The sequence below is a fragment of the Daktulosphaira vitifoliae genome, unplaced genomic scaffold (assembly GCF_025091365.1).
Source record: "Daktulosphaira vitifoliae isolate Bord-2020 unplaced genomic scaffold, ASM2509136v1 Scaffold_2, whole genome shotgun sequence".
In the NCBI taxonomy this organism is placed as follows: domain Eukaryota; kingdom Metazoa; phylum Arthropoda; class Insecta; order Hemiptera; family Phylloxeridae; genus Daktulosphaira; species Daktulosphaira vitifoliae.
Window position 1 is genome coordinate 39,569,731 of NW_026099573.1, and position 25,132 is coordinate 39,594,862.

Sequence of the window (25,132 nt, forward strand, 5' to 3'; positions counted from 1 at the left end):
TATTTAGTTATGTGTATACAATGTGCGTGTATATTTTATGTCTTATAAAATCTATTTTATAATAATATGAACTTGACTCATTTTCATTTCATGAATATTTTATATGTTACTACTAAACATATAATGTTGAAAAATATTATAATAAGGTATTAATACTGCTAAGTAAATTTAAAAAAATAACTTTAAATCACCTAGTATTAATTTACGAAGCTATTTATTATTTCATTTTTACTTCAGTACAAACATTTTATTTTAAATAGTTCAATGAATTTTATTTTGAATGTGTAATAATATTTATAATTTTTTACCCTTAAATATTAATAATAAATTAAAAAAAAAATGCTCTAAGCTTATATTAATTATTACATTATCTATTAACTTGTATTCGTGTTCTGCAAGCATAAACATTTAAATAAATAAATTATGATAATTTATTAATTTTATATTACATTATATATAATCTAAGATATACTACATACAAACAAAAAGTTTTGTTCATTTATATTTTTCAGTAGCATTGTAAGTAAGTTCCGTATTATTTATATCAGTTAAATAATAGTATTGTTTACAAAAAATACTCATCTTAATTATACAATTAAAAAGTTAGTTTTTTGTAATTCAGTAATATTACTAAGTAGTACAGTAATGGTATTAATACTATATAATAGTTGATTATGCAGTGAAGCTTATTTATGAATGGTAATAATTAAATAACAATAATTTCTAAAACAAAAAACAATCTATTAATAAAACAACTGTCAATGTTATAATTCCTACAAAAAACTGTAATATAATAATTTATCTGATTAACAAAAGAATTTTGTCATAAATATATTTTTATAAGATAGTAATAACATAATTTTTCTAAAAATACTCAACAAATTGGGGGTGGCCAAAAAACCATTTTGTAAAAATTGAAAACAATAAAATGTACAAAATTTGTTGCTAGAAAATATGTTTAATAAACAATTAATGTATACAACATAAATATTATAATTAATAATACATATTATTATAAAAGATTATTATTTTATATTAAATATTATACACAAAAATATAAGGTGAAACAATAGCCATTTATTGATAACAAAAATAATAATAATATATTACATTACTCATTATTAAAAAATAAAGATTGGTAATACAAAATTGAATAATTAAAAATGGTATTAAAATTTGTTAATGGACGAAAAATATATACAAAATTACAATAAAAAAACCAGACTATATATATAAGTTTTAATCATTATTTGTACATGTTAAACATATTACAATAAAGATACCCATTAATTCTGGTGTATACCAATTTATAATGGAGAAAGCAAAACATAACAGGGTTTTATTTGATGAACGATACATAGCTTTTTAATCCAATCAGGCAATACATTTAATTCATCATCATATTTAAAAGGTAAAATAATTTGGTCAGTAGTCGTTTCTTTTTTTACAATTATATTAGGTTTGATACTTTGATTTTTAAATAGACTAGCACTGTCAGTACTTTGCGAGACTGTGTCTATATTACATTTTAAAGGATTTGTTTTACTAGTTATTCTTACTTTGAAAACATTAGAATTAGTTTTTCTTTTTCTAATGTGATTTTGATTAATACAAGAGGATGATTTATGTTTTTTATTTATCAATAATTTGTCTACATGCAATTTTTCAAAGCTGTCATCTAATATATTTAAGTTGGTTTCATTTGTACATTTTTTTTGTTCTCCAGGTGGTTTTGCAGTAAATACTATATCCGGAAGGAATAATTTTTTTTTAGCTTTTTCATATTGTTTTTTAGTATCAATAGACATAACTGGGTTATTTTTATGAGAATAATTTGTTTTTTCAGTGAAAGATGTAATATTCAAATCTAATGAGTTTGATTCTTCGAGTATATTATTAATAAAAATTGGTGTTATCTTTTCATTAGAATCATTATCATTTTTTGTTATATTTTCACTTATGCTAACATCAATATTTTCAGCTGAATTTATATTTTTTGAATTACTATTGATCATTTTTTTAGTTTTATTTGTTACTTCAATATTTTCCTTTCTTTCAGGCAACAATTTTTCATCTAATAATTTTGAATCACTTATACCAGTATTACTTTCTGTAATCACACCACAAATATCAACCATACCTTTATTTGAGTTATCAATAAAGTAAGATTTTTTATCCTTATGTTTTTTCTTTATTTTTTTTTTGTGGCCTTCATTATTCTTAGATTTAGACTTTTTTATTTTTTGATATTTAGCTTTAGAAGACTTTTTTGAGGAATCCCTACTACTTTTAACTATTTTTTTTGGTTTTTTCAATGTAGTATTACTATTTAATTGGTTATGTACTTCAATTTTTACATCTGAATTAATATTTATTTTTTGTACTTTTTCACTACTAAAATTAATTAGATTTTTTTCAATAAGTTTTTCGTTTAAAATACTTTTATTATTTGCATAATTAACATTTGAATCAATTCGATCAATGCTTAAAGATATTTCAGGGGCAGATATTTCAAAATCTAATAAAGAGTCTGAATTATTTTGTAATGAGGAATCATTACTACTATCTTTTTTAGTTAAACACCCATCTGATAAATCTAAGTTATAATAGATATTATGATGTTGAACATCTTTGGGTGCTACATTAAAAATTTCAGTATCTTTTGATTCTATAGTATCATTTAAAATATTAAGAGTAGATTGAAGTATAACAAGATTTGTTACGTTTTTAGACACAGATGGTATAATTTCTTTATTAAGGTTAGAATAATTGTTATCCGAGTTTTTTTTCAAAGTAGTATCATTAGAATGTAGTGATAAATTTGTATATTCTTGTGTAGGGGTAGATATACTTCTCTGAGTATTATTATCCATTTGACTAACTAAATTCGGGATATTTTGGATTTTTTTTTCAAAATTGAAATGCCTGCATGAAACTAATGGCTTAAGTCCATTATTTAATAACTCATCTCGAGCTATTGTAGCACTCACACCTGCCAAATTAATACCACCATGTGCACTCATATTTGAAAGAACTGACTGACTAATTAATTGATTCAAGTTACTTCTTCTACCAACATCAGTAATTGATGTGTGTGTATGAGTAGTAATTGAAGGTTCTTGTAATTCAAAATTATTACCATCTTTACCATTAAGGGTTGTTGTACCTAAAAATTAAAATTTTAGCTATATTTTAGACACCCTTTTGCAAATAGACAACTTATATTTAATATAATTACATCATTAAAAAACGGAACATTCTACAGGAATATTCTTATCAAAGGTAAAAACCCAATCCATTTGGGTTTAAATGAGTTAAAAGTTTTTGTTACTATTATTACTTAAGATATTAATTTATAATAGTATAATTGTATATTGTATTATAATAGCATAATAATTAATATTAAAATATATTTTCCTAAGGTTTTGTGTGTTAATTGTAATGTTCTATTGTTAATTAAAATAAAAAACTGCAAACATATGTATTTTTCGAGTGAGTTTTATTACTGGGTTGGAATCATTATTTCAAACCTTGGTTCTTATTAAATCTTGAAACAGTGATTATGACTTGATTAGGTAACATAATAGACTTAGCTGGAAATAAGTTATGCATAAATTTTGAATTACAATTTTATGGAATGTATAAGTTTTTTGACTACTCTAATACATTTATAAAGTAACACACAAAATATTAAATTTATAAATAATTGTCTTGAATCTTTTCTATGTTTTATATATAATTCCTACTTTAACATAATATTTTAATGAATAATAATAATTATTCCAACTTACTAGAATTTAATGACTTTGTAGAGGTAGGTATTAAAGTGCTAGGATCATCAAAAACTTTTCGAGCTTTATTAATACATTCAGTAGAATTTTGAATTATAACTTGACAAAAATATTCAAAAGTAGCGTTAAATATTCCATCAATCAAAAATTTAGATTCTACTTCATAGTCAAACCTAATAAAAAAGAAAAAGTTTTGTATAGTTGTATAATAACCAAAACATTGTTTATAAAAACAAAAGTTGTTAATTAAAAAATAATTTTTTTGAAAAAATATATATTGTGTCCAATTAAAAAAAGACTTTATTAAGTCTCAGCCAGATACCATGAAGAATAGTTACCCTAGATCAACAATCCTTAGGTACATCATTTAAATTTAATTAATTAAAAAATATAACTTTTATTTAAAAATGTTGGTCTCTTGCTTGTTTTACTAGAAATTTATCAGTTTTCAAAATCGCTGTTATATAAATAATTTTGTTTTATCTCATAGGAATTTTAAATCTAATGACTTTATCATTAATATTGAGAGTTAACTTAAATGAAATTTGGCATAAGAGTTGATTAAGTCTTAAGTAATCCAAGATAAATAGTTATTTTATCAAACAAGAGTAAGATTGTAGCTACTATTTACTAGACAAACATATTTACTTAGACAAATTTGTCAAGTAAATAGAGCTAATCATGCTGAAATTTAATATATCAATAAGTTTACATAAATTTTATCTTAAAAACTTAACCACGTTATGTCACTAGACCGATAATTTTATAGAAAAATATACATATTTAAACATTATTTTTTGTAAAAATAAATAAGATTTAACAAATACAATTATAGAACTTATAGAAAGAAATTTTCTTAATAGCATATTGCTACTTTTGATTGGAAACAAAAAATATTGCTACTAAAGAAACTACCTTTTAACTGTACTTTTTCTTAACAAAACTTGTTAAATATCTAGGTTTTCAAAAAAAAAATACATACTAATAAATTTACAAAAGGAATGAATAGTATAGACAGTTAACAACTACATAAAATAAATTATAATTTTTTTCTTAATTTTGAAATCCATCTAATTATTTAATTTAACATTTTATAATGAAAATAAGTATGACAAACACTAATTGATTTGATTAATACATTCAATTAGAACATATGTGTCACATTTGTACATATTAAGTACACAATATATAATAAAACATATTAATAATAAAACCTTAATATTTTATAATAGTCCAAGTATATAATAATTAAATTTATTAAGATATTTAGATGAAAAAATATTTTATTCTTCTAAAATTATAATTTTATAGATTGTTAATATTTACGAATAAAAAAAATTTCTCAAAATAAAATATTTGAATTAAGATTACATACCCATTAATCTTGTTTTCTATATCTCGTTTGACTATTTCAAAATTTGTATCTGAACTTAAATCTTTTAAGTACTCTTCAATATCATTTATCAATTTACTTCTAAGATTTTCAAAAAAACTCTAAAGCAAAAAAAACAATAATGTTGAAATAATTGTAATGTTTTAATGAATCTTCCTTACTTCTTTATGTTGTATAATTCTATCAAGCATAACTGTACGCCAATTTTCCAGGGGTGTATCATTATCATAACAAGCATTTGAAGACATTTTCATTATTGAAATTTAAATTTTTATAAAAAAAATATTCATTGTATCAAATTTAAGTGATTTGTAATATATTTATATAGAACGTTATCCTGTTAAGTAAATGCAAAACGTACCAATTTAATATATTAATCGAATTGCATTAAACAGATTTTTACTTGTAACAAATACTTATAACGATCAGCGCTACATAACACATCGATGTTTGAAAAACGACAGAATATAGGAAAACCTAAGGAAAGTACTATTCAGTACACCTTAACAGTGATAGTAGGGTGTAGAAGTAGGAATTTTTGAACAATAATACTCGATGTCAAACAGTAAGAGGAAATATATTCAGTAACCATAAATGAGAGTAATAATTAATAAGAGAAAGAGTGATAATTTGTTAAGCTAACATGACTTTATATGAAAAAGGATTTACCAAAGACATTTTATGTGTTATCGTACTATTTTATTTGTTATCATACTATTTTAAGATATTCTATGCATAACTTTCAAATTAATATATATAATGTGATTTTTTTTAACGCTAGCCACTCAATTGCTCTATAAATAACAAATTTTTTTTTGAAATATTTATCTTTGGGCTTTGTTAGTTACATAAAATATCTCCATTTAAAATGTAAAATAATTTTTAGGTCCATCCCTTTTATCTTAAAGGATGGTCAAATAAATTATTTTAAGTGACAACAAACATATTAAACTAGTCTGTAAAACAAAAAATTATTTAATTAAAAAAATAACTGTTCGATAACAATTTTTGAACCAATATTTTGGAAAATATTCACAATATTGTGCCTATTCGGGAGGAGTACGACCGAGAAATGATTAATGATAAAAATAGCTGCAATATTTCTATAAAAAAGATATCTACAAAATTTTTCGAAAAATTGTTTGTTATTTAGCCTAATAAAAAATGAAAATGCAAATGTTCTATTTTTAAACAAAATATAAATAATATATCTACCTTATTAGGTAGTATATTTAAACTCAATGATAATATTCATGAAGTGTATAGGTGATTATAATCATTAATAAGCGATGAATATTTTTCGCCAACAATTGAAAGATGAGTCCCATTATTCCGAGAAATTTATAGTCGTCGTTGAAAAAGATACCGATATTCTAAACAAAAAAAATAGCGCAATCATCCAGGGCTCCCATAAAAATTTATCATATGTTCGATCTAATTTACTGAGAACGCTATTCTTGTAAAAAGTTCAATGATTTATTACTAATTCACATTAAATCGTTGACTTGATGCGTACTCTTCAACGGTGAATTTTCAAATTTATTATCACCACTAGTGGCACAACTAGAAAAAATTTTTTTCTTATGTAGTTTTACTCAAGCATATTCCCAATGTATGGTAAGTCACACAAGAATTAATCGAGAACTCAGTCCCTCCAACGTTTTTTTATAGTCTTATTATTGAATACATATATATTCAATAAAATTAAGTATTACTTAATTTCACATGTAGTATTTTTCAATAAAATTGATTTTTGACGATCATTTTGCATAGTAAAACAATGTAAAATAATTTTATTAATGATTTACAATTGTTTTTAAGAAAAATTTATGGACCAATATAGGTCGTATGCAAGAGAGATATGTTTGATTTATTTTTACCCGTTCCATGTCTTAATTTAAAATTAAGAAAGCTGAAACAATAAGGCTGTAAATTGAACAACTCCTGAAATAGATAAATTTTATGGTTATAGTTTTATAACAACTTATCTCATAAACAATTATATCAAATAAGAAGGTTGATTTTTGTTCATAAAAATTCAATGTGTATTCATATTAACACAATTTTCTGTTTCTCCTTTATATAAAAAGTGTATAATAGCGGAAGATAATTTAAAAGGTAAAATTAAATTTACAGCTAATTCAAAATTTAATTTAGTGTATTAAAATCAAGACAATCAATAAACAAAAAATAAAAATTAGCTCGTGGTTTGACAATAATATAACAGTCATTTTATTCCTTATATCTATCACAATACTTATCTACAGAAGCAAATAAGATTTAATTACACATATTAAAAAAAAATCCCTATTTTATTATTATATTTATTTACAAAAATTTCATTGTTAAAAAAGTTATTTGTCAATATATAAATCAAATTAATGATATACAAGACAGAAAGCAAATATAAAATAAGGTGAAATAGATGATTTATTTGAAGTGACTAGTGAAATATAATAAATAAAAATTACAATCGATCCCATTAACAAAAGCAACCAAAAAATTATCACGTGAAACGTTAATATTTACGAAAAATGGAAATACAGCAAATTAAGTTAATGATACAATGATTTTTTGTAAATTACATTAAAATTATTAATACAAATGTTATATATATGCTTATTATTTGTAAAAATTGTATTATAAAGTAATATAATGGAAAGACGAGGGATTTTTTTTAAAAGATAAATTATTTAAGTAAATGTTAAGTCTTTTTTTTAAGAAAAATATAATAAAACTATATCATTCTTAATCTTTTAAAATGTAGTAATTATATTTGTACAATTGATTTACTTAGAATCTAATTTTGCATTTAGCAACTATCTTTGGTAATAATAAAAAAAAATAAACAAAATAAAGAAAACAAAACAATTATTCTATGTATAGTTCACTATTATTATTTACCATTTACTTACATAGATTTACACATCTGTAAAACAATATTATTTAATATAAATTTATACATTTGTACAGTTATTATTCAAGTAAAATATATACAATTATGGGACTAAAACACTCAGTACTAATAACTATCTATTTTAATTGTTTCTTTTTTTAATATTTATTTGCTCTAAATATAACAAGATAATGTTTAAGAAATACAAAAATGTAATATATGTTGATATTTGATTTTTATTTAACTGTAGAAATATTAAAACATCAAAAGTATTACTTATTTCAAATTCCATAATGTTACTGAATATTTTAAATGACCCTATTCATTTAATTAATAATTGAAAGATACAACCTTTTTTTACAAAATAAGTAGATTTACATAAGATATCTTAAATTACATGAGAGACTCCATCAATAATTTGCTCTAAATTATAAAATAAATTTAACTTCACTAAGATAATTTTTCTTTGAACTATAATAAATAAATAATATAATATAATTCTACATTTAATAAATTAATTAAATATATTAAAAACAACACACAAAAACGAACTAACACTATCAATTAAAAAAAAAAAAACATATTTAGTTGAATTGCAAAATGTTTTGTTATATATTAATAAAGAAATCTTTATATGAAATATATGAGTTATGAATTTTTTTTAAAGAACAAACATTATTTTGATTATTTAGCAATAGTTGTCTTTTTAATCAATCATAGCTCTAAAATTTCATTAGTATATCATTATAATGCTTTGTATTGCTTTAAGTAATTCAAAGGTATAATAGATCAAAAGAAATATTTTTAAAGTATTTTAGTTAAAATTAAAATAAATATTAGAACCACAGCAAAAAATTATTATATATTAGATTGTTAACTTTAGATTTTGAAAATTTAGAAATGTAGATCATTATACATAATTTTAATTAAACAGTGTTTTAACTGTTCTTAACTTTTGTGATTGATAACAATTATATTAAATATATAATAAAGCAATGGTAACTTGAGGTAAAAATGAAAAACAATAAATTTATACAATTACACTACAAATATTTAGATTGTTTTCCTAGATATTCTTCTCTGAGAAGATCTAGTTGTTGTAATCAATTTACGAGGAGAATTGTCTGATTGTGGAGATTTACTTGAGGTAATATTTTTAGTATTACTGTTCTTAAGACGATTAGAGATTCTCCTACTTTCTATTTTTTCACTTGATAATTTTTGTTCAGTACTTTGTAATTTATTTATGTTACCATTTTTCTGAGGTTCTGTTTTTGGTTCATTAGCATCTTCTGAAATACGACCTCTATACATTCGTTTGATTACTTGAGATTCAATGAAACCATCTTGTTCAAGATTTTTACGTTTACTTTTACGAAAGTTATAATGTGGTGTACCACTACTTATTGTTGATGAACTATCTTCAGACATACAAGTTTCAGAGTCAGCAATATTTATATTAGATGGTGATTCTGGACACAGATCATTATGTTCTGTCATTTCTATTTTAAGTTTATTACCATTTAAAGATGGTTTTGTTTCATAGTCATTAGAATCTTGATTCATTTCATTGTATAAAGCTTGCTTTAAAAAGCTAACTTTTGGTTTGCTTTTCTTACCTCCATTGTTCACTACCAGATGATTATCTGTAGTGCACATATTTGAATTAGTAGTATGTGATAAAACAGATTTGCGCTTTGTTTGAGAAATGTTAAGATCATTTGATTTTGATGTTGTCGCTTGAAGTAAATTGTAAGTTGGACTAACTGATTTGTCTAAATCATTTAAGATGGCAACATCAGGAAATAGTTCACTTGCACTAGGCTTATCAAATCCTAAATCATCAATGTCGTCATACAAATCATATTCTTTGGTAGGCTCAATATTATTATCAAATTTTTTGCATTGTTCAAGAATGAAATTTTTTAAATCTTTAAATGTTTTAATTTTTGCATTTAGAAACAAACTTTGTAATTTTTTTAAGTTATCACCTTCCAATATTTTTTCTGTTCCAGGAGGCATTATTTTTGATAAACAATTATTCCAATTTTCAGCTGATCGATCATTTGTTAAACAGAAAGTTAACGATCCTATTTTTGTATTAATATTAACAGATTGATTATTTAAAACATCATAAACTGTATTGCTTAAGCACTTCTCATTGGCATTCTCTTGTAGGGAGTGAGTTTCTTCTTTAATAGATTTAGAAGATACTATTTCTTCTTTATGTTTATCTAGAAAAAATAAAATTATTACATTTATATAAATTTAAATCAGTTTTATAGACTTACAATAGTAGTGTTATTTCAGTTTTTGATGGAAGGGGCAAATATAATTATTTAAAAATGCTAAAAAATTTAGAATCAAACCAAAATATTTAACTCCTATAATTTTCTATTAACTTAATTTTAGCTTTGATGCGAAGCTGAGAAGGTATTGGTTTTACTATGATGTGTTTTTTTTGTGTTTGTACCACTTTTTCTCAGCTCTCACTGGAACGATTTCTTTCAACGATATGTCAAAAGATCACAAATCGTATTTAGTAGAAGGCATTACTCACAAAAATTCAAAAAATTTCTCTCGTTCCCCGTAAATGGGGGAAACCTTCAAAAAAAATTACAAATTTCAAATTTTCGACATTTTTTAAATTTTTTTACTTAAAATTGCCATAATTTTTAAAAATGACCAAATCAATATAATTTTTTTTATAGATGCTTGATGTCTTTACTTATCATTTGGTATATTTTTTTTTATAAATCTGATCGTTTATCTGCCCACGGGGGGATTTAAAATGAAACCTTATTTACAAAAAATTAACTTCTTCAACTTAACTTTTGAAAGTGTTCGGGAATTCTGACACTTTTATATATACCTTAAATTAAAGCTTATGTAATGTAATTTATTATGAAAAAAAAAATTTTGAACTTTATTTTGTCTTCACGGTGAAAATAGTTACCGAATGCTATTTTTGTGTTAAAATTCTCGATTTTATATTTTACATTTTTTACTTTAAAATGTTATAACTTTTTAAAAAATGTATAGATCAATACAATTTTTTCATGAGAAATAGTATTTATATATATTTATCATTCGACATACTTTATCTTAATGAGGATATAAATAAGGAAATAGCAGATTATATAGGTTTTGGAATAATCCACCAATTTTTTAAAATTAAACATTATTTAAAGATTTGCATCGAAGCGTTTTTTATGATAGTGATTTTAATCACTATCAGATATTATACTTGATCCAACTATGCCACATTACCACTGTGTCGCAACCCCCCTGTGCTGGGTTTTTTTATTTTATTTTTAAATCCTAATGATAAAATAAAACTCATAATTCATAAATTAACTCTTAACAAAATATATGGTTTGTTAAAATATAATTTATAGTCATTAAATTCTAAGCACCTCATTAATCAAAAAGTTTTTTTTTAAGAAAAAATATTTTAATTAATTGATTTTCATATTTCTTGATGTATTATATATTTATAAAATTAAATATATTAAATATTAAAGCCATTAAGGCTTCAACATACTTTAACTACAGTTTATGTATACTTTTTAAGCTGTTCTGACAGGGTAATTTGAAATATGTTATCTACTGATTATACAAAATTATTTGAAGTTTTAATTTTTGAATAATCTAAAAAATACTTACACGAATCAGTAGATTGATTAGCAGTTGAAATTATTTTTGCAGCAGCAGCAGCAGCAGCATTTATTTGATCAATATTAGTTTCACTTCCATTTTCTTTTTTAATTATATGCAATGATTTTGAAACACTTTTTTCATTATTAATTAACTCTTTATTTCTTAAACTTTCATCGCCATTTTTAATACACAAATTACCTATTTTAGTAGTATTGTTTTCATTATTAAAACATTCAGATGGTTCAAGTTTAGTCAATGAATTTTCAACTTTACTTTGACTTTGATCCATTAATTTTTTAATATTAGATGAACTGGATGTTTCACAATTGTTTAATTTTTTCATTTCTTGAGAATGAAATGTTGAAAATTTAACATCTTTTAATACAATACTAGTAGAGGTGTTAGCTTCAGATGAATGAAATGCTGACATTTTTAATTCTTCTTTGACAACAGTTTCTTGATTATTAGAACTAACCAGAGATTGATTACTAATAGAAATTGTCTTATTAACAACATTTCCAATACTATTAATTGTGTTTTGAGTTTCTGATCGAATTAAATTATCAATTTGTTCAGGTTTAGTTTTAGACTGAAGAGCATGTATTACACCAAAAGAGCTTTGTGATGCTTGACTTTTCTTTATGACTGGAAATGATAAATGTTTATCTGAATCAATATTTATTTGATTTTTATCTGATAGAAGAGTTGAAGTTATATCAATTGATTTACTTATTTTATGATTAGAATTCTGTAAAGTGTTTAAAAATAGTTCGTTGTTAATAGATTTCGCAGATTGTGCATTATCACTAGTTAATGCTGATAATAATGTAGATTCATTGAGATTTTGTCCTAACACATTAGCTGCAGTAATTTTAATATCATTAGAACTAGCATCTTTAGTAGTAATTTGATGAAAAAGTACAGGGCTTCCATGACCAACTGCTAAAGGACAATGTAAACGATACATTTTTGCATTTTTTCCAGATGCGACAAGAAGTCTAACATTCCCTGCACTGCCCTCAGGTATTGATAAAAAAGGTCCAGAAGTTCCACTGACAACTATTTGAGTAGCTTGAGATACTTTTTGTTTTGAATCAGTATCAACATTTATTAGTTTAGAACTTTCATTTACTAATGAATTTTCAATTAATGAGGATTCTGAGACAACTGATGAAGTATTTTGATCTTCTGAATTTCTAGAGGGAGATTCCACAATATGTGAAAACTGACTAACAGCATTAGAACTATCTTCACTATCAAGGGCTTGTTCTGAAGTTGGACTCATTTCCATACCAGATGATGAGCATGAGGTTTGTTGAGAGCAAGTTTTCAAATTTAACTGACTGGTTTTTTTACGTTTTGCATTAGGACTAGGATTAGTTGGAGGATTAGTTCTACGTCTAGGTGCTGGTTTATTTTTTAACTCTGGAGAATTACGTAACTGCTCAGCATATTTATCTAATATAGCGTAAATTCGTTGAGTTGTTTGTTCATCTTCTTGTAACTTAGGCATTGGTTTTTGTAATACTGGAACTTTAACAGATGAAGTAGATGGTGAATTATTAGATGTTTTGATGATGGGCTTAGACTTTGATGTAATTAGTTTAGAGCATTGTGAAGATCCATCAATTGGTTTCAGATTTGTGTTATTATTTGGTGATACTATTGTAGTGGGAGTAACACTACGAACTACAATTATCGGCGTGGTTTTAACAGTAGAATCTTTATCATCATTAGTACTTAAATTATTTGATAATGTTTGATTAAGAAATGAAAAAGTACAAAAATCTCTCTGGTTATTACCACTATTTTTTTTATTTGAAGAGAAAATTGTCTGATTATTTTCTGTAGTTATCAAGTCAACATTTTCTGTAGGAGAATGCAATAATTCATGGTTTATTTGTGGTATCATATTACCAGTATTCATTTCATTCATTAGTGACTTTTTTCGCACTTCTTCTAATACAGATTCAAATTCTCTAACTTGTTCCATGGTCTCTTCAGTAACATTAGTTTTATTAGGTGAATTTCCTACACTTTTATCATTTGTAGAGTCTATTGTAGTGGTTTTTACTACATTTGGAACACTTATTAATCTTTCAGTACTTGATATAGTTTGAACTTCAATATTTTGCTTATTTTGACGAATGAAATTTTGTTGAAAATTAGGATGTTTGCGCAATACTACACTTTGAATTAAAGATGGAGATACTTTCAATTGTCTTTGTACCTGAGTAAACCCCTGTACAGGCTTCACTAAAGTTGGATTAGCTTTTAAATCACCACTTTGGATAGGTATTGTGTACACAACATTTGGAGTAAGGGATTCTACTGATGAATTGGTGCTGGTAGTTGCAAATGAAGTAATAACTTTTGTAACAGATGTGGCTGTATTTTCTTTTTTCATCACAGTATTAGAGTCTATAACAGCAGTATGAAGTTGATGATTAGATGAACATTGCTGAAGTATATTTTTTAAAGGTGAACTAGTTTTACAAGCCATTATAACATTACTTTTGTTATTTCCAACAGTCAAAATGTTATTGGGCTTGGTTACATTAACATGTTGTATTTTACTTTCCACTATTTTTCCAGTTATATTACCAGTGGAACATTGTTCAGATTCTCGATTAGTTTGTACTCCTTTAGAAGATGAATACACACGTGGAGCACTTGTTTGGACTTTATTGACTACTAATACTGGACTTGATGATGGACTATTTTGAATATTGGTAACACACAATGTTGAATTATCAGTAATGTTTGATGGACCTTGGTATTTTGTTTTTCCAAAAACTTGTTGGAATCTTGGAAGCATAGATCCTGTAATAGTAACATTTGGAGAAGCATTGGGAGAAAGTTTTGGTCTTTCCATGTTATCTTTTTGGAACTTATTTTGAGTTTTAATAGAAAAATTATTTAATTTAGTAGAAATGGTAGACTTAGCAGTATTTACTTGTCCAGTACTCTCATCTTGAGCAGCATACAATGTTCCTTTTTCAAAGATTAGCATATCAGACATATTAGCTTGTTTAAGTGCTTTAGTTTTACTTTCATAAGTCTTCATATTACCACGTTTATTATTTAATAAAGGAGTAATTTCTTTTTCTTGAGTTACTTTTGATGAATTTTCGGTGGAATTTTGTGAGTTTGTAAAATTAGATTGGTTGTTTTTTTCCATGCATTGAAGAAGTCTTTGGGACTCCGAATTACTAGTGACAAATTGTATTGCTTCAGAGGTAGCAGTAAAAGTCTGACTAATCAATTTCATATTGTCATTCTTCTTTTGCTCATCAGAAACTTTAATTTGAAAACTCTGATTTTTATCAGGTGATTGTACTTCTTGGTTTTGAGTGGAAACAACATATAAAGATTTGTTTGCTTTTAAAACTTGACTTTGAGTTGATGTTATCATTAAAGATATTACTGAAGTATTAGGACTAGAAACTGTATTTGTAGAACATATTTGTTGAGCACAAGGTTGGGTTTGAATATTAGACACAGGATTTAGAGTTGATACACTTGGTTTACTTTGTTTTACACAAGTAGATGGGTTGCTAATTTCTAAATTTTCGGCCTTGTTAATTGATAAATTTGTAAACAACTGAGATTGAATATTTGATGATGAAAGACCACTATGTGATGCTGCAGTAGATGTTTGTACAGATATATTTTTTTGTATTTTAATTGGTGATACACATCCAGTGACAGCCATATTGTAATTTTTATTACCAGGAAGAGAAGAGATTGTTGTTGGCAATGACAGATCAACAAAACGATCAACAGCTTTTAAACAATATATTGTTTTTTTAGATGAATTATTGACTTGCCCTGTTGATTGAATAGCAGAATTTGATACGTTTGGGACATCTAATGTTGATAAATGGGTAGTATTTTCAACAGAAGACCGCTGATTAGAAATTTGTAGTTCAGTATTGTTCCGACTAGATGTTTGTAAATTATTTGTTTTATACATTGGTTTTAAACTGTTTGTATCAGCGGATTTCTCTATTTCAAATTGAGCTGAACTGTTTTCTGTTTTAATACTATTAAAACTAGTCTCTCCTTCATCATCAGTTACTTTAGGATTAGATTTTGATTCCGTTATAGAACTAAAATTATTTGGGGAATGGGTTTCAGTTTGGCTATCATTATTTTCTGCCTTTTCAGTCTCATTATTTAGTTGAGGATTTGAAATAGATTCATTTTGTTGTACATTTGAAAAGCTATTCGCAGAAGTTTGTATTTGTACAACATTTACAATATGATTAGTATTTGAAGGCATAATGTAATCTAATGAATTAAGGTGAGGTATCCTATTAGATAACATATTCAAATACTTTTTTTTTGAGTGATCAATACTTTTGTTTTTTGTATTGTGCATTTTTAATTTATCATCAAATTGTTTATTATTGACAGTATTAAAAATATGTTTTATTGAATCTACACTACTATTTTCCAAAGCATCTTTTACTAAAGAATGTTTATTTTTACTTCTATTGCCTTTTCCTGAACACCAAGAATAAATAAAATCTTTACTTTTATTCTTATCCCTGCTTCTTTTTTCTTTCTTTGCTCTTTTAGTAGGTTTTTGTTTATCAACTTTTTTATTATTTAAATTAATTTTTTCCTCCAAAAGAGAATCTAAAGAATCATCACGCTCAAAATCAGAAAGCTTGTTTTTATTAAGAGCATCTTCATTGAGTAAAGAATCAACTGCTGAATCATCAGTTTCCTCATAATTTCTGGAAATTCTTAAATTTCGGCGATTTCTAGTAAATACATCTAATTGCTTATCAACATCTACATTAAAATATAGGTTAAATGTAGAACTAGATGAGGTAACAGACTCCAAATCATCACTAGAATTTTCACTAGTAAAAAAGTAACCTTTTTCAATGTCATCCTGTTTTTTATTTTTTGTTTTAGAACAATCCGAACTGTTAGTTTTGAATTTCAAAAAAGTTAAATTAGGGTACTCTGTACTACGTTGTAATACTAAATCTAAATCTTCTAAATACTGATTACACAATAACTTTAACTCTAACCACTCTAAACTCCAATTAAATGATTCATAGCGAGGATTGTTAATAACTCCTATTAAATCATTGTAAAGAGGTTGTGATAACGTTACTGAGCAAGATTTCCTCAAATCACCATTATTGAGTTCACAATTTACCATTTTTGAATTATCAGCCTCAATGATTTTAGAATTTGTATTACTAAAACCAAATGTGTAATAATTGTGTTTAGGGTTTAAGTATGATCCCTTTTCATCTTTATCACAGGTATTTTCAGGAACATTAATTTGATGTTCTGAGAACTTTTTACCACTTAAAATAGCTATTTTTTCAATCCTAGCCAAAAGGTCATTTGAAGGCATTAATGAATATGCAGTTAAAATACATTCACGGCACAAAAAAAAATCATTTTCAAGTAAATTGGCTAATTTTAAATAACCTTGGACTAGATTTTTCAAAGATTCAAATGCTTTTTCTTTATTGTTACTTTGCTTGTATTTTTCTTTTTCATTAATATTGGCTGCTAATGCTCTCACATGAATTTCAACATAAAATGACAGAGGTAACAAGGAACCAAACTGTAAACCAAACATTATTGTTATATTATTATTTATTATATTTAATAACTAGTGAGTAATATTTAAATGAAATTTAAATTAATTATGAAAAGCGACTAGATTATAAATAAATATATTTAATGATAGAACAATTCCATTGAAAAAATCATAATATTAATATTTCTAAAATATCATCAAGAAGTATGACTTATATTTAATAAATGACAAATATAAAATAAATTAATAGTAAATAAACATTTTAATTTGAAAATCAATTACTATAAACTTACTTTTTGTTTTAGTTTTTCACACATAATGTAAATATGATTTGCAGTTGGAGCCAAGTTGATAAAATTACGAATCATGTCACATAATGTTATATTATTTAACTCGGTTTTAAACTTTGATTTTAATAGTATAGAAAATATTGTGCTCCAGTTATTTATAAGTATTGTGAAGTCATCTAGATACTTTGAATGGGTCAGAGATGTTGCCACCAAAATACATGCTGCTATCTCACAAACAACAATTTGATGCTTACATATCCTAGGTTGTTTGTGAGCTTCTTGCCGAAAATGTAGAAATGATTTAATTTTTTTAGTATATCTATCCATAAGGTTTTTTCCATCATCTTTAGGTGTAAATTGTTTTAGCTAAATATATATTATATTAAATTACAATATTATTAAATTAACTAAAAATTTTAATTATCACTCAACCCTTTCAACAACGCAGTATCTCAAAAAAGTAGATTTTAAAAATTAAAATATATTAGAAATCTCTTTTTTAATAGCTAAATATTATAAGAATTCAGAAATATACTACACAATTAGGATACTCTGATTTTTGAAATACAATATTGAAAGGATAAAATTTATATGTTAATTATTTTAATGAAATATTATAATTTACTTGGTTGATAAGCTCTTCCTTTTTATTTGCCCTATGAAGACATGCAAAATAAATATCTCTAATGAACTCTATATCAGTTTGACCAAATAAAGATTTGTATAATGGTTGACTGTTATACAACTTCATTGCTAAAGATGATAATTTTAAAGCTTGATTTTCACATTTTGACTCACAGAGCATCCTCAAACGTAAAGCAAACAGTCCAGTATTTTCAAAGTTGAAATATTGTACAACTGAGGAGTATAAAATATTAATAATTTATAATTTAATAAAACTAATAATATATTTTCTTAGATTAATAAAATTTTAAATAAAAATTCTATTTCACCTTCTTCAAGAGAAGGATTAACATGCAATAATTTCTGTAAGCCATTATTGCTCCATGGATTATTAATAGTAGTCATCAACCATTGACAACTTTTAATTGCATCTTGTTGACAATTTGTTATTTGTAAACTGTATAATATTTGTCCTAGTACTATTAAAAAATCGTTTTTTGTATCTATGGTAATAAACTCCCACTGAGGTTCCAGCACTAAAGAAGCTGATTCACTATAAAAAAAGTAAAACAAATTTATTTTAATTAAAAAAAATACTTAAAAAATAGTTATTATTGTACATTCAGTAATTATTTTCAACTAACATCGTGGTTTTTAGATTTTTTCAAATACTAATAAGTTAAAATAAAATACTAATTATTATGAATATCATAGTAGTATTTTGTTTTAATTTTGAACTGTACCATTGAGATTTGTTCATTTTATTAATTTAATTAAATATTATATATTATTACTATTGGTTTTTAAATATTAATTATAATTATCATCATTTTGAATAATTATTTCAAATGAAAAAAAATCTTGATATATTAATAATAATAAAACTTATCTAATTATTGAAAAACTAAGGATTTATTAAACTTTAAAATATTTGTAAGAGAAATTGATAATTTCAACTTCTCTTTAATTTTAATACTTTTAATGATAACAAATAGAAACTTCTTGATTAAACACTCAGTTTTAAAAACTGAAAAGGACTTGTTATTGTAAAGTATTTTGATTGCTCATTCTATATCTAATTATCAACATAATAGTTTTAAATTTTGTCATCTTGCCATGTGTTAAATTTAGCCATAAATTAATAAAACTATTTAACTTGAGAGTTGAAATTTTAACTAATCATGATGATGTTCACTTATTAGGGAGCATCTAGTAGCTTAACCAATTAATAGATAAGTATAAAAGATAAGATATTTAACAAATTTTTAAATGTGACAATATTCTTTGGAATAATTCAATTTCAGATAATGAAACATTGTTTTTGAAATTCAAATAAGTACTTTAAATTTTTATTAAAAGCTATAAAAATATAATTTTCTGATAATTTTGGAACCTCTGGCAGTAATTATATTGTATAACTGTAGAGTATACATTATAGGTGTATGAGGAAATTTGTATAAGGTAAATTCTGATTTACCATTCGGTAAATCAGAATATATATATTAATTTATATTAAAAATATATATTTTATAAATATATATTAATTTTCAAAAAACAATAAATCAATATTCAATTTGTTTACTTCATATAAATGGTAAAATCTAAATAAAACAAATTATATACACTTTGCATTTTAAAAATTAGTAGTTTAAATTTAAAAACAGTTAATTTATTAATTTATTTATAACTATGAAGTTGATAAACAGGTGTCCATCAATAACTTAATAATTAACACATATCTTTCAAAATGCATTAACAAAATAAATATTATGAAACTAAAAATTATGTAAATTGCCTTACAGTGTTGCTTGTCTCATGAAAACATCAGTACCAATACAAGGATCATTTGAAAATATACAGCGACAATTTTCCCATGTAGATAGCAGTCCTAATACTCTATCTTCATATTTTTTAACCATATCTCTAGCTACTGATTCAAAAACCTAAGAGTAAAAAAGTCAAAGAAAACAAATTAAATCTTTTAAGGTAAATGATATTATGTTATTATACAAACCTTTAGTTTGTTAAAATAAGTTTTTGATAAATAAACTATTCTTTTGTTTTGAGTTTTTAAACATTTTTCTGATTTATGGCATTCATTAACCACTAGCTATAAATAAAATAAACAAATAAATAAAAAAATTAATCAGAAATTGGTTTGGACTAGGGTAGCCCGTTTCAATCCAAATGAGGTCTAAAATTAACATTTTTTTTAGATGTAGCGGGCTTAAATTGATATATATATTCAAGTTAGGTCAGATTAAGCTTCTTTTGAAAAAAAATTAGATTTTATGTGTAATTGATCAAAATGATCACTATTCTTCATAAAATATTAGTAACAGTGAAAAAAATATTTTGAATTTCAATTGTTATAACATTTTTTAATTACATATAATATATTTTTCCATTTTTATAATTTTCAAGAACATCTTTAATTTTTTAAAGGCAACATAAATATAAATTAAGTTTAAATTTTAGAAAATGTTCTCTGCCACATCCCGAGTTTATACTAAGTTCTATAAACTTCCAAAATAGCAGTTTAGATATTGTTATCGACAAATTTTTTTCCTAATTAGAATATATTTTGACATTTAAGCTTAATTTATAATTATGTTGCTATTTACAAGAATTAGGTCGAAACTTTTATTAAGTATTAGAAATCAATCTAAAGAAGTAGTTAACAATAATTCAACTACCAAGTATAGTATAAGTGATCCATTAATCACAAACAACTCAATTACTCTCAGAATAAAAATAATTTTGATTTTTTTTTTTTATTCTTAACTACATATTAAAATTTTTCAAATTATTAATTATGTAATACTTTATTTGTTCATTCCTTATATCTTGTAAGAATGTCACTGTTTTTTCAAATGTAAATACAAATTTTGAATATAATAAAAGGTTAAAGGTCTTTTGTTAATATTAAATAGTGTCTGAATTTTCAATATAACTTTATCCGTTAATTAGATATAACAGTTTAGTTTTAGATGTTATAGAGATGAGTAAGAAATGCCCATGAACTCAGATCTGTAGGTATTATTATGCCATACCTATGCATATTCAAAGAGTCCTGTTCCTCTGGTGAAATTAAGTATCTTTTTGGGATTTTTATGTTTTTAATATCTTCTTTTTTGAGAAAAGAATGTTCCAAATGTTTAGATCTTAATATGGCTAGAGTATATCACATTCACACATAATGTAAAATTAATCTTCTTCTTTTGTTCCACACTTCTTACACAATGATGATTCTGTCACTACCACTGAGTTAAGATGTTTAAACAGATGGCTGTATCTTATCAGTAGTCCAGTCAAAGTGCTTATTTGTTATTTAGTCATGTTATTAAGATCATTCAGTAGAAAACCGGGATTCCTAGTAAATATTTTTGATTGCCCCTTAGTACCATAAAGTAACTACATATTTTCCTGTGTTGTTCTTTACATCAGTTAGGATAGTTATGTTCTTTTTCTGGAATACTAGCAGATTCTGGGCTCCTACTAGTATTGCCATTACCTCTGCTTGGAACACAGAGGTTATTTTGACCAATGACATGCTGATATTTATGGTAAATTTTAATCCCCAGGGTATTATACTAACTGGTCACTAATGGATTCATTTATAACGAGTTCATTTACAGGTATACAAAGATTATTGTCAATTATGATTTTATTGGCTAAAAATAAAAATGATTTATATTTTGGAAAAAATTGTATATTTAAGTCTTCAGTTACAACACTGTGTCTTAAAAGTACCTTTATATTATCACTCAATAGTATTGTAATTGATAATAACCTTTGAATAGCAATGCCTTAAAAAAACAATCAATTACATATATTATAACTTCAAAAATTAAAACTTTTAAGTGTTATAATTGACAAATGAATTAAGTAAAATTAAAAAGTTCAATCTTGTAAAGTAAAAATAATATATTGTTATCAATTTAAACAATTAAAACTACATTTTTTCATTTAAAAAAATATTTGACATCCCTACAATTTATAATAGATGAACACGGAAAGTAAAAGTACTACATAGCAAATAAAAAAAAAATATATATATATATACACGCACACACACTCACTCACGTNGCCACTTTCAGGGGTCAAACAGGCTCAAATTACTAAGTTTTCAAGCCTATTAATAGAATTTTGTACTGGCTGATGATATATTAAGAATAACTTAACAAAATTTACAAATTCATATAAATCAGATCTTTAGTTATGATAATGGAAAAATTGCATTAAGTTGTATGATACAAAAATGATAAAATTATATTTTTTGGAAAATGATATATTGTACATAGTATTGCTTTCTAGTTTTGAGCAACCTAAAGAATGTATTGTCAAGTAATTTTTTCAACTCTGATTGAAAGTTAAAAACTTGTTTCGAAATTAAATTTTGCAGTATGTTGATTGTTATCTCTTTTTAAGTTTGAAACTATTGAAAATCATAAAAAATGAAAACACATTTTTGAAAAATAACCCTTTAATAACAGTAATATAGTTTAAAAATGTTGTATTTTATTAGGTACTTATCTCATTTGTTTTTAAGTTTTTATAAATATAAATATTATTTTTTTATAAAAATTATTAAAATTATTTATCATTAATGAAATTCAATTAGTGATATTCATTTAAATTAAATAAAACTTATGAAATCAATATTCAATATTTTGAAAATTTTTACAAAATAATCCATTTATTAATAGAAAACCAATCAATAGATAAAGGATAGATGTCAATACAATTAACTCACAGGAAATGTTTAAAATCATTTCTAGGATGAAATCAATAAAGTAACAATATTAACAAAAAAATTGAAATATTATGGATTTTTATAAATTATACTGTTTATTATTTATTTATATATTGTTAAAACTTTGCCACTTTACATAAGGTCGACAACCTGTATAAAATCCTATCAAATTTAAGGTAATGCTGACCCCAAATTGTTAAGATAGAAGTAAAAAATTTAATATGATAATTTATTGTTATAAATTTCATGGATTTTTTTAAATAAAATTATTAGTAAAAAAAAAAAATTCTGTGAACATCAGTTCATATGATTGAAATATTAAAATTTTTATTTTTACATTCAATTATTCAATTAAATATTTCAGAATTGGATAGTACTCTAGTACATTAACAAAAATAGCTAAGTTACACAACTTTTAATATGTACTAAAAAATATTGAGATTAGAAAAACTAAAAAAGAAACATTAGAAGAACTGTAGTAATAAAAATCTAAAATCAGATAATATAACAAAGAGTAAGGATGTTTTATGTTTAGAAAAAATGTGTTTGGAAATGTTCAATTTTCTATTATTCTATGTTCTATTAAAAACCTATTCAATCTTTAGTTCATTCTTCAAAAAAATAAAAAGGTTAAATTTAACAAAAATTAAATAAATATATATAATCAAAATTAATTTTTGTTCACTAAAAGAATACACATTACTGGGTTTTTTACACAATTAATATTAATATTTAATTTATATACAATTATTATGTTTTAGTAAATACTTTTCATGTTTTAAACTATTATCAATATTCATTAAATGGACTAAAATCTTTATTTTTTATACATATTGTAACCATAAAATATTCAAATATAGATTTTACTAACATTTTATAACATAAAGCTGCTAAAAACAGTCTTTCAAAAAAAAAGGTTTAATGACAAGTTATAATAAAAATAAATTAATGAAGTAGAACTTACTGCTCGAATGTTTCCTAAATATGTCCCACCTCCACACCAACAAGAAGAAAACTTAGGTTTCTGTTGGAAAGCAGATTCACTGGACTGATTTGAAGAAATCTGTCTTTTAGTTGCCATCTTTTAATATCACATCATTCTTTGAAAAGGCCCATTTGTAAGGTCAGTGAATCCTACATCATTTTCTAAGACCAAACCATATTTATATTACATGTAAATTTTTAGATGACTACATATACAACTTTAAAATTCAATCAGACTTTTACGCGTCAACGGTCAAATGTTTCACAATATTATATATTTAAAAATTTCACAGTCATATTCATTTTATTATTGTACTACATAGTTAATATTGTAATGGCACCAAACGCGATACTTAAGAAACAGAAAAGACAAATGTTAATTATCTACGATAAGACGTTTTCACGGAAAATTCACTTATAATCACATATTATTTACGTAAACAGTACGTACATAGTTTTCAATCGCAAAGTAATTCTTATTTACTAACCCTTAACACTCCAATCCCATTTCATTAAATAAAACAGGATAAAAAACAAATGAAAATGAAAATACATACATAATAAAATATTATTACATATATATATATATAAATGAATATAATATATATATATATACATTGTTATGTATTATTTCCTCGAACCAAGATAACAGGACGTGTGATGCATATTATACAGTGTGTGCAATGTGCGTAATGTAAGTGTATGGTACGAGTGTGCGTGTTGATGGGGAGAAAAAAATTTTTGTACAATCATCAAAATTAGAAGTGCACACAGAACGATAAGTGGCAGTTTTATTAGTACAGACCACATAGGAGGTGGTGAATATTGCACTCATAGCTCATGCAGTGTGACCGCTTCCGACATAAACGTGCAGATGGACAATCATGATTCACCCCTGTCACGTCCACGCAGAAAGCAAAGCTCAAACAGTGAAAACCCACCCTTTTAAATCCTCAAGGCTACATTATAGTCGTAGTCCTATCTTTACGGGAAATACTGTTCACTAGAAAAAGGCGACACTGCTCTTTAACATTCTGATAACAAACTGCAACTAGAAATATTTTTCTCAGCACTCCTAAACATTGTCTTAAAATAATAATTCAAATAACCATACACTCTCTATGTTATTCAATATTTACCATGTTTACACAATAATTAATTTA

At 24.4% G+C, this 25,132-nt stretch overlaps 2 protein-coding genes across 5 annotated transcripts; both read right to left on the reverse strand.

Annotated features, from left to right (window-relative positions):
• Window positions 1-1,106: 1,106 nt before the first annotated feature.
• LOC126897560 (putative uncharacterized protein DDB_G0282499) lies at window positions 1,107-5,843 on the reverse strand. 2 transcript variants are annotated; one of them, XM_050671261.1, is made up of 5 exons: window positions 5,588-5,843; window positions 5,346-5,521; window positions 5,167-5,285; window positions 3,792-3,964; window positions 1,107-3,166 (listed from the first exon to the last, which is right to left on the reverse strand). In XM_050671261.1, exons 2-5 carry the CDS (start codon window positions 5,436-5,438, stop codon window positions 1,308-1,310), a joined length of 2,244 nt encoding a protein of 747 aa, XP_050527218.1. In that variant the 5' UTR covers window positions 5,439-5,521; window positions 5,588-5,843; the 3' UTR covers window positions 1,107-1,307. The 2 variants fall into 2 exon arrangements, with proteins under 2 accessions (XP_050527218.1, XP_050527217.1); XM_050671260.1 differs by having other exon boundaries at window positions 5,346-5,843.
• A 1,481-nt stretch (window positions 5,844-7,324) lies between these two features.
• On the reverse strand, window positions 7,325-24,601 carry LOC126897556 (uncharacterized). Of its 3 annotated transcripts, none has more exons than XM_050671248.1 (9): window positions 24,189-24,601; window positions 23,950-24,131; window positions 20,244-20,339; window positions 20,030-20,172; window positions 18,559-18,782; window positions 18,231-18,463; window positions 17,609-17,971; window positions 11,747-17,339; window positions 7,325-10,314 (listed from the first exon to the last, which is right to left on the reverse strand). In XM_050671248.1, the coding sequence occupies exons 2-9, from the start codon at window positions 24,064-24,066 to the stop codon at window positions 9,134-9,136; spliced, it is 7,950 nt and encodes a 2,649-aa protein (XP_050527205.1). In that variant the 5' UTR covers window positions 24,067-24,131; window positions 24,189-24,601; the 3' UTR covers window positions 7,325-9,133. The 3 variants fall into 3 exon arrangements, with proteins under 3 accessions (XP_050527205.1, XP_050527206.1, XP_050527204.1); XM_050671249.1 differs by having other exon boundaries at window positions 11,747-11,938; window positions 12,014-17,339; window positions 23,950-24,601; XM_050671247.1 differs by having other exon boundaries at window positions 23,950-24,601.
• Between the last annotated feature and the right edge of the window lie 531 nt (window positions 24,602-25,132).

Bases quoted from the DNA above. Each gene is read 5' to 3' on its own strand.
- LOC126897560 (XM_050671261.1), bottom strand. From the start codon at position 5,438: ATGAAAATGTCTTCAAATGCTTGTTATGATAATGATACACCCCTGGAA. The intron at 5,286-5,345 runs GTAAGGAAGATT...TTTTTGCTTTAG, and splicing joins GAATTATACAACATAAAGAA to AGTTTTTTTGAAAATCTTAG. The intron at 3,965-5,166 runs GTATGTAATCTT...CTTTTTTATTAG, and splicing joins ATAGAAAACAAGATTAATGG to GTTTGACTATGAAGTAGAAT.
- LOC126897556 (XM_050671248.1), bottom strand. From the start codon at position 24,066: ATGGCAACTAAAAGACAGATTTCTTCAAATCAGTCCAGTGAATCTGCT. The intron at 17,972-18,230 runs GTAAATTATAAT...ATATATATTTAG, and splicing joins AGGAAGAGCTTATCAACCAA to CTAAAACAATTTACACCTAA. The intron at 17,340-17,608 runs GTAAGTTTATAG...TTTGGTTTACAG, and splicing joins GTGAAAAACTAAAACAAAAA to TTTGGTTCCTTGTTACCTCT.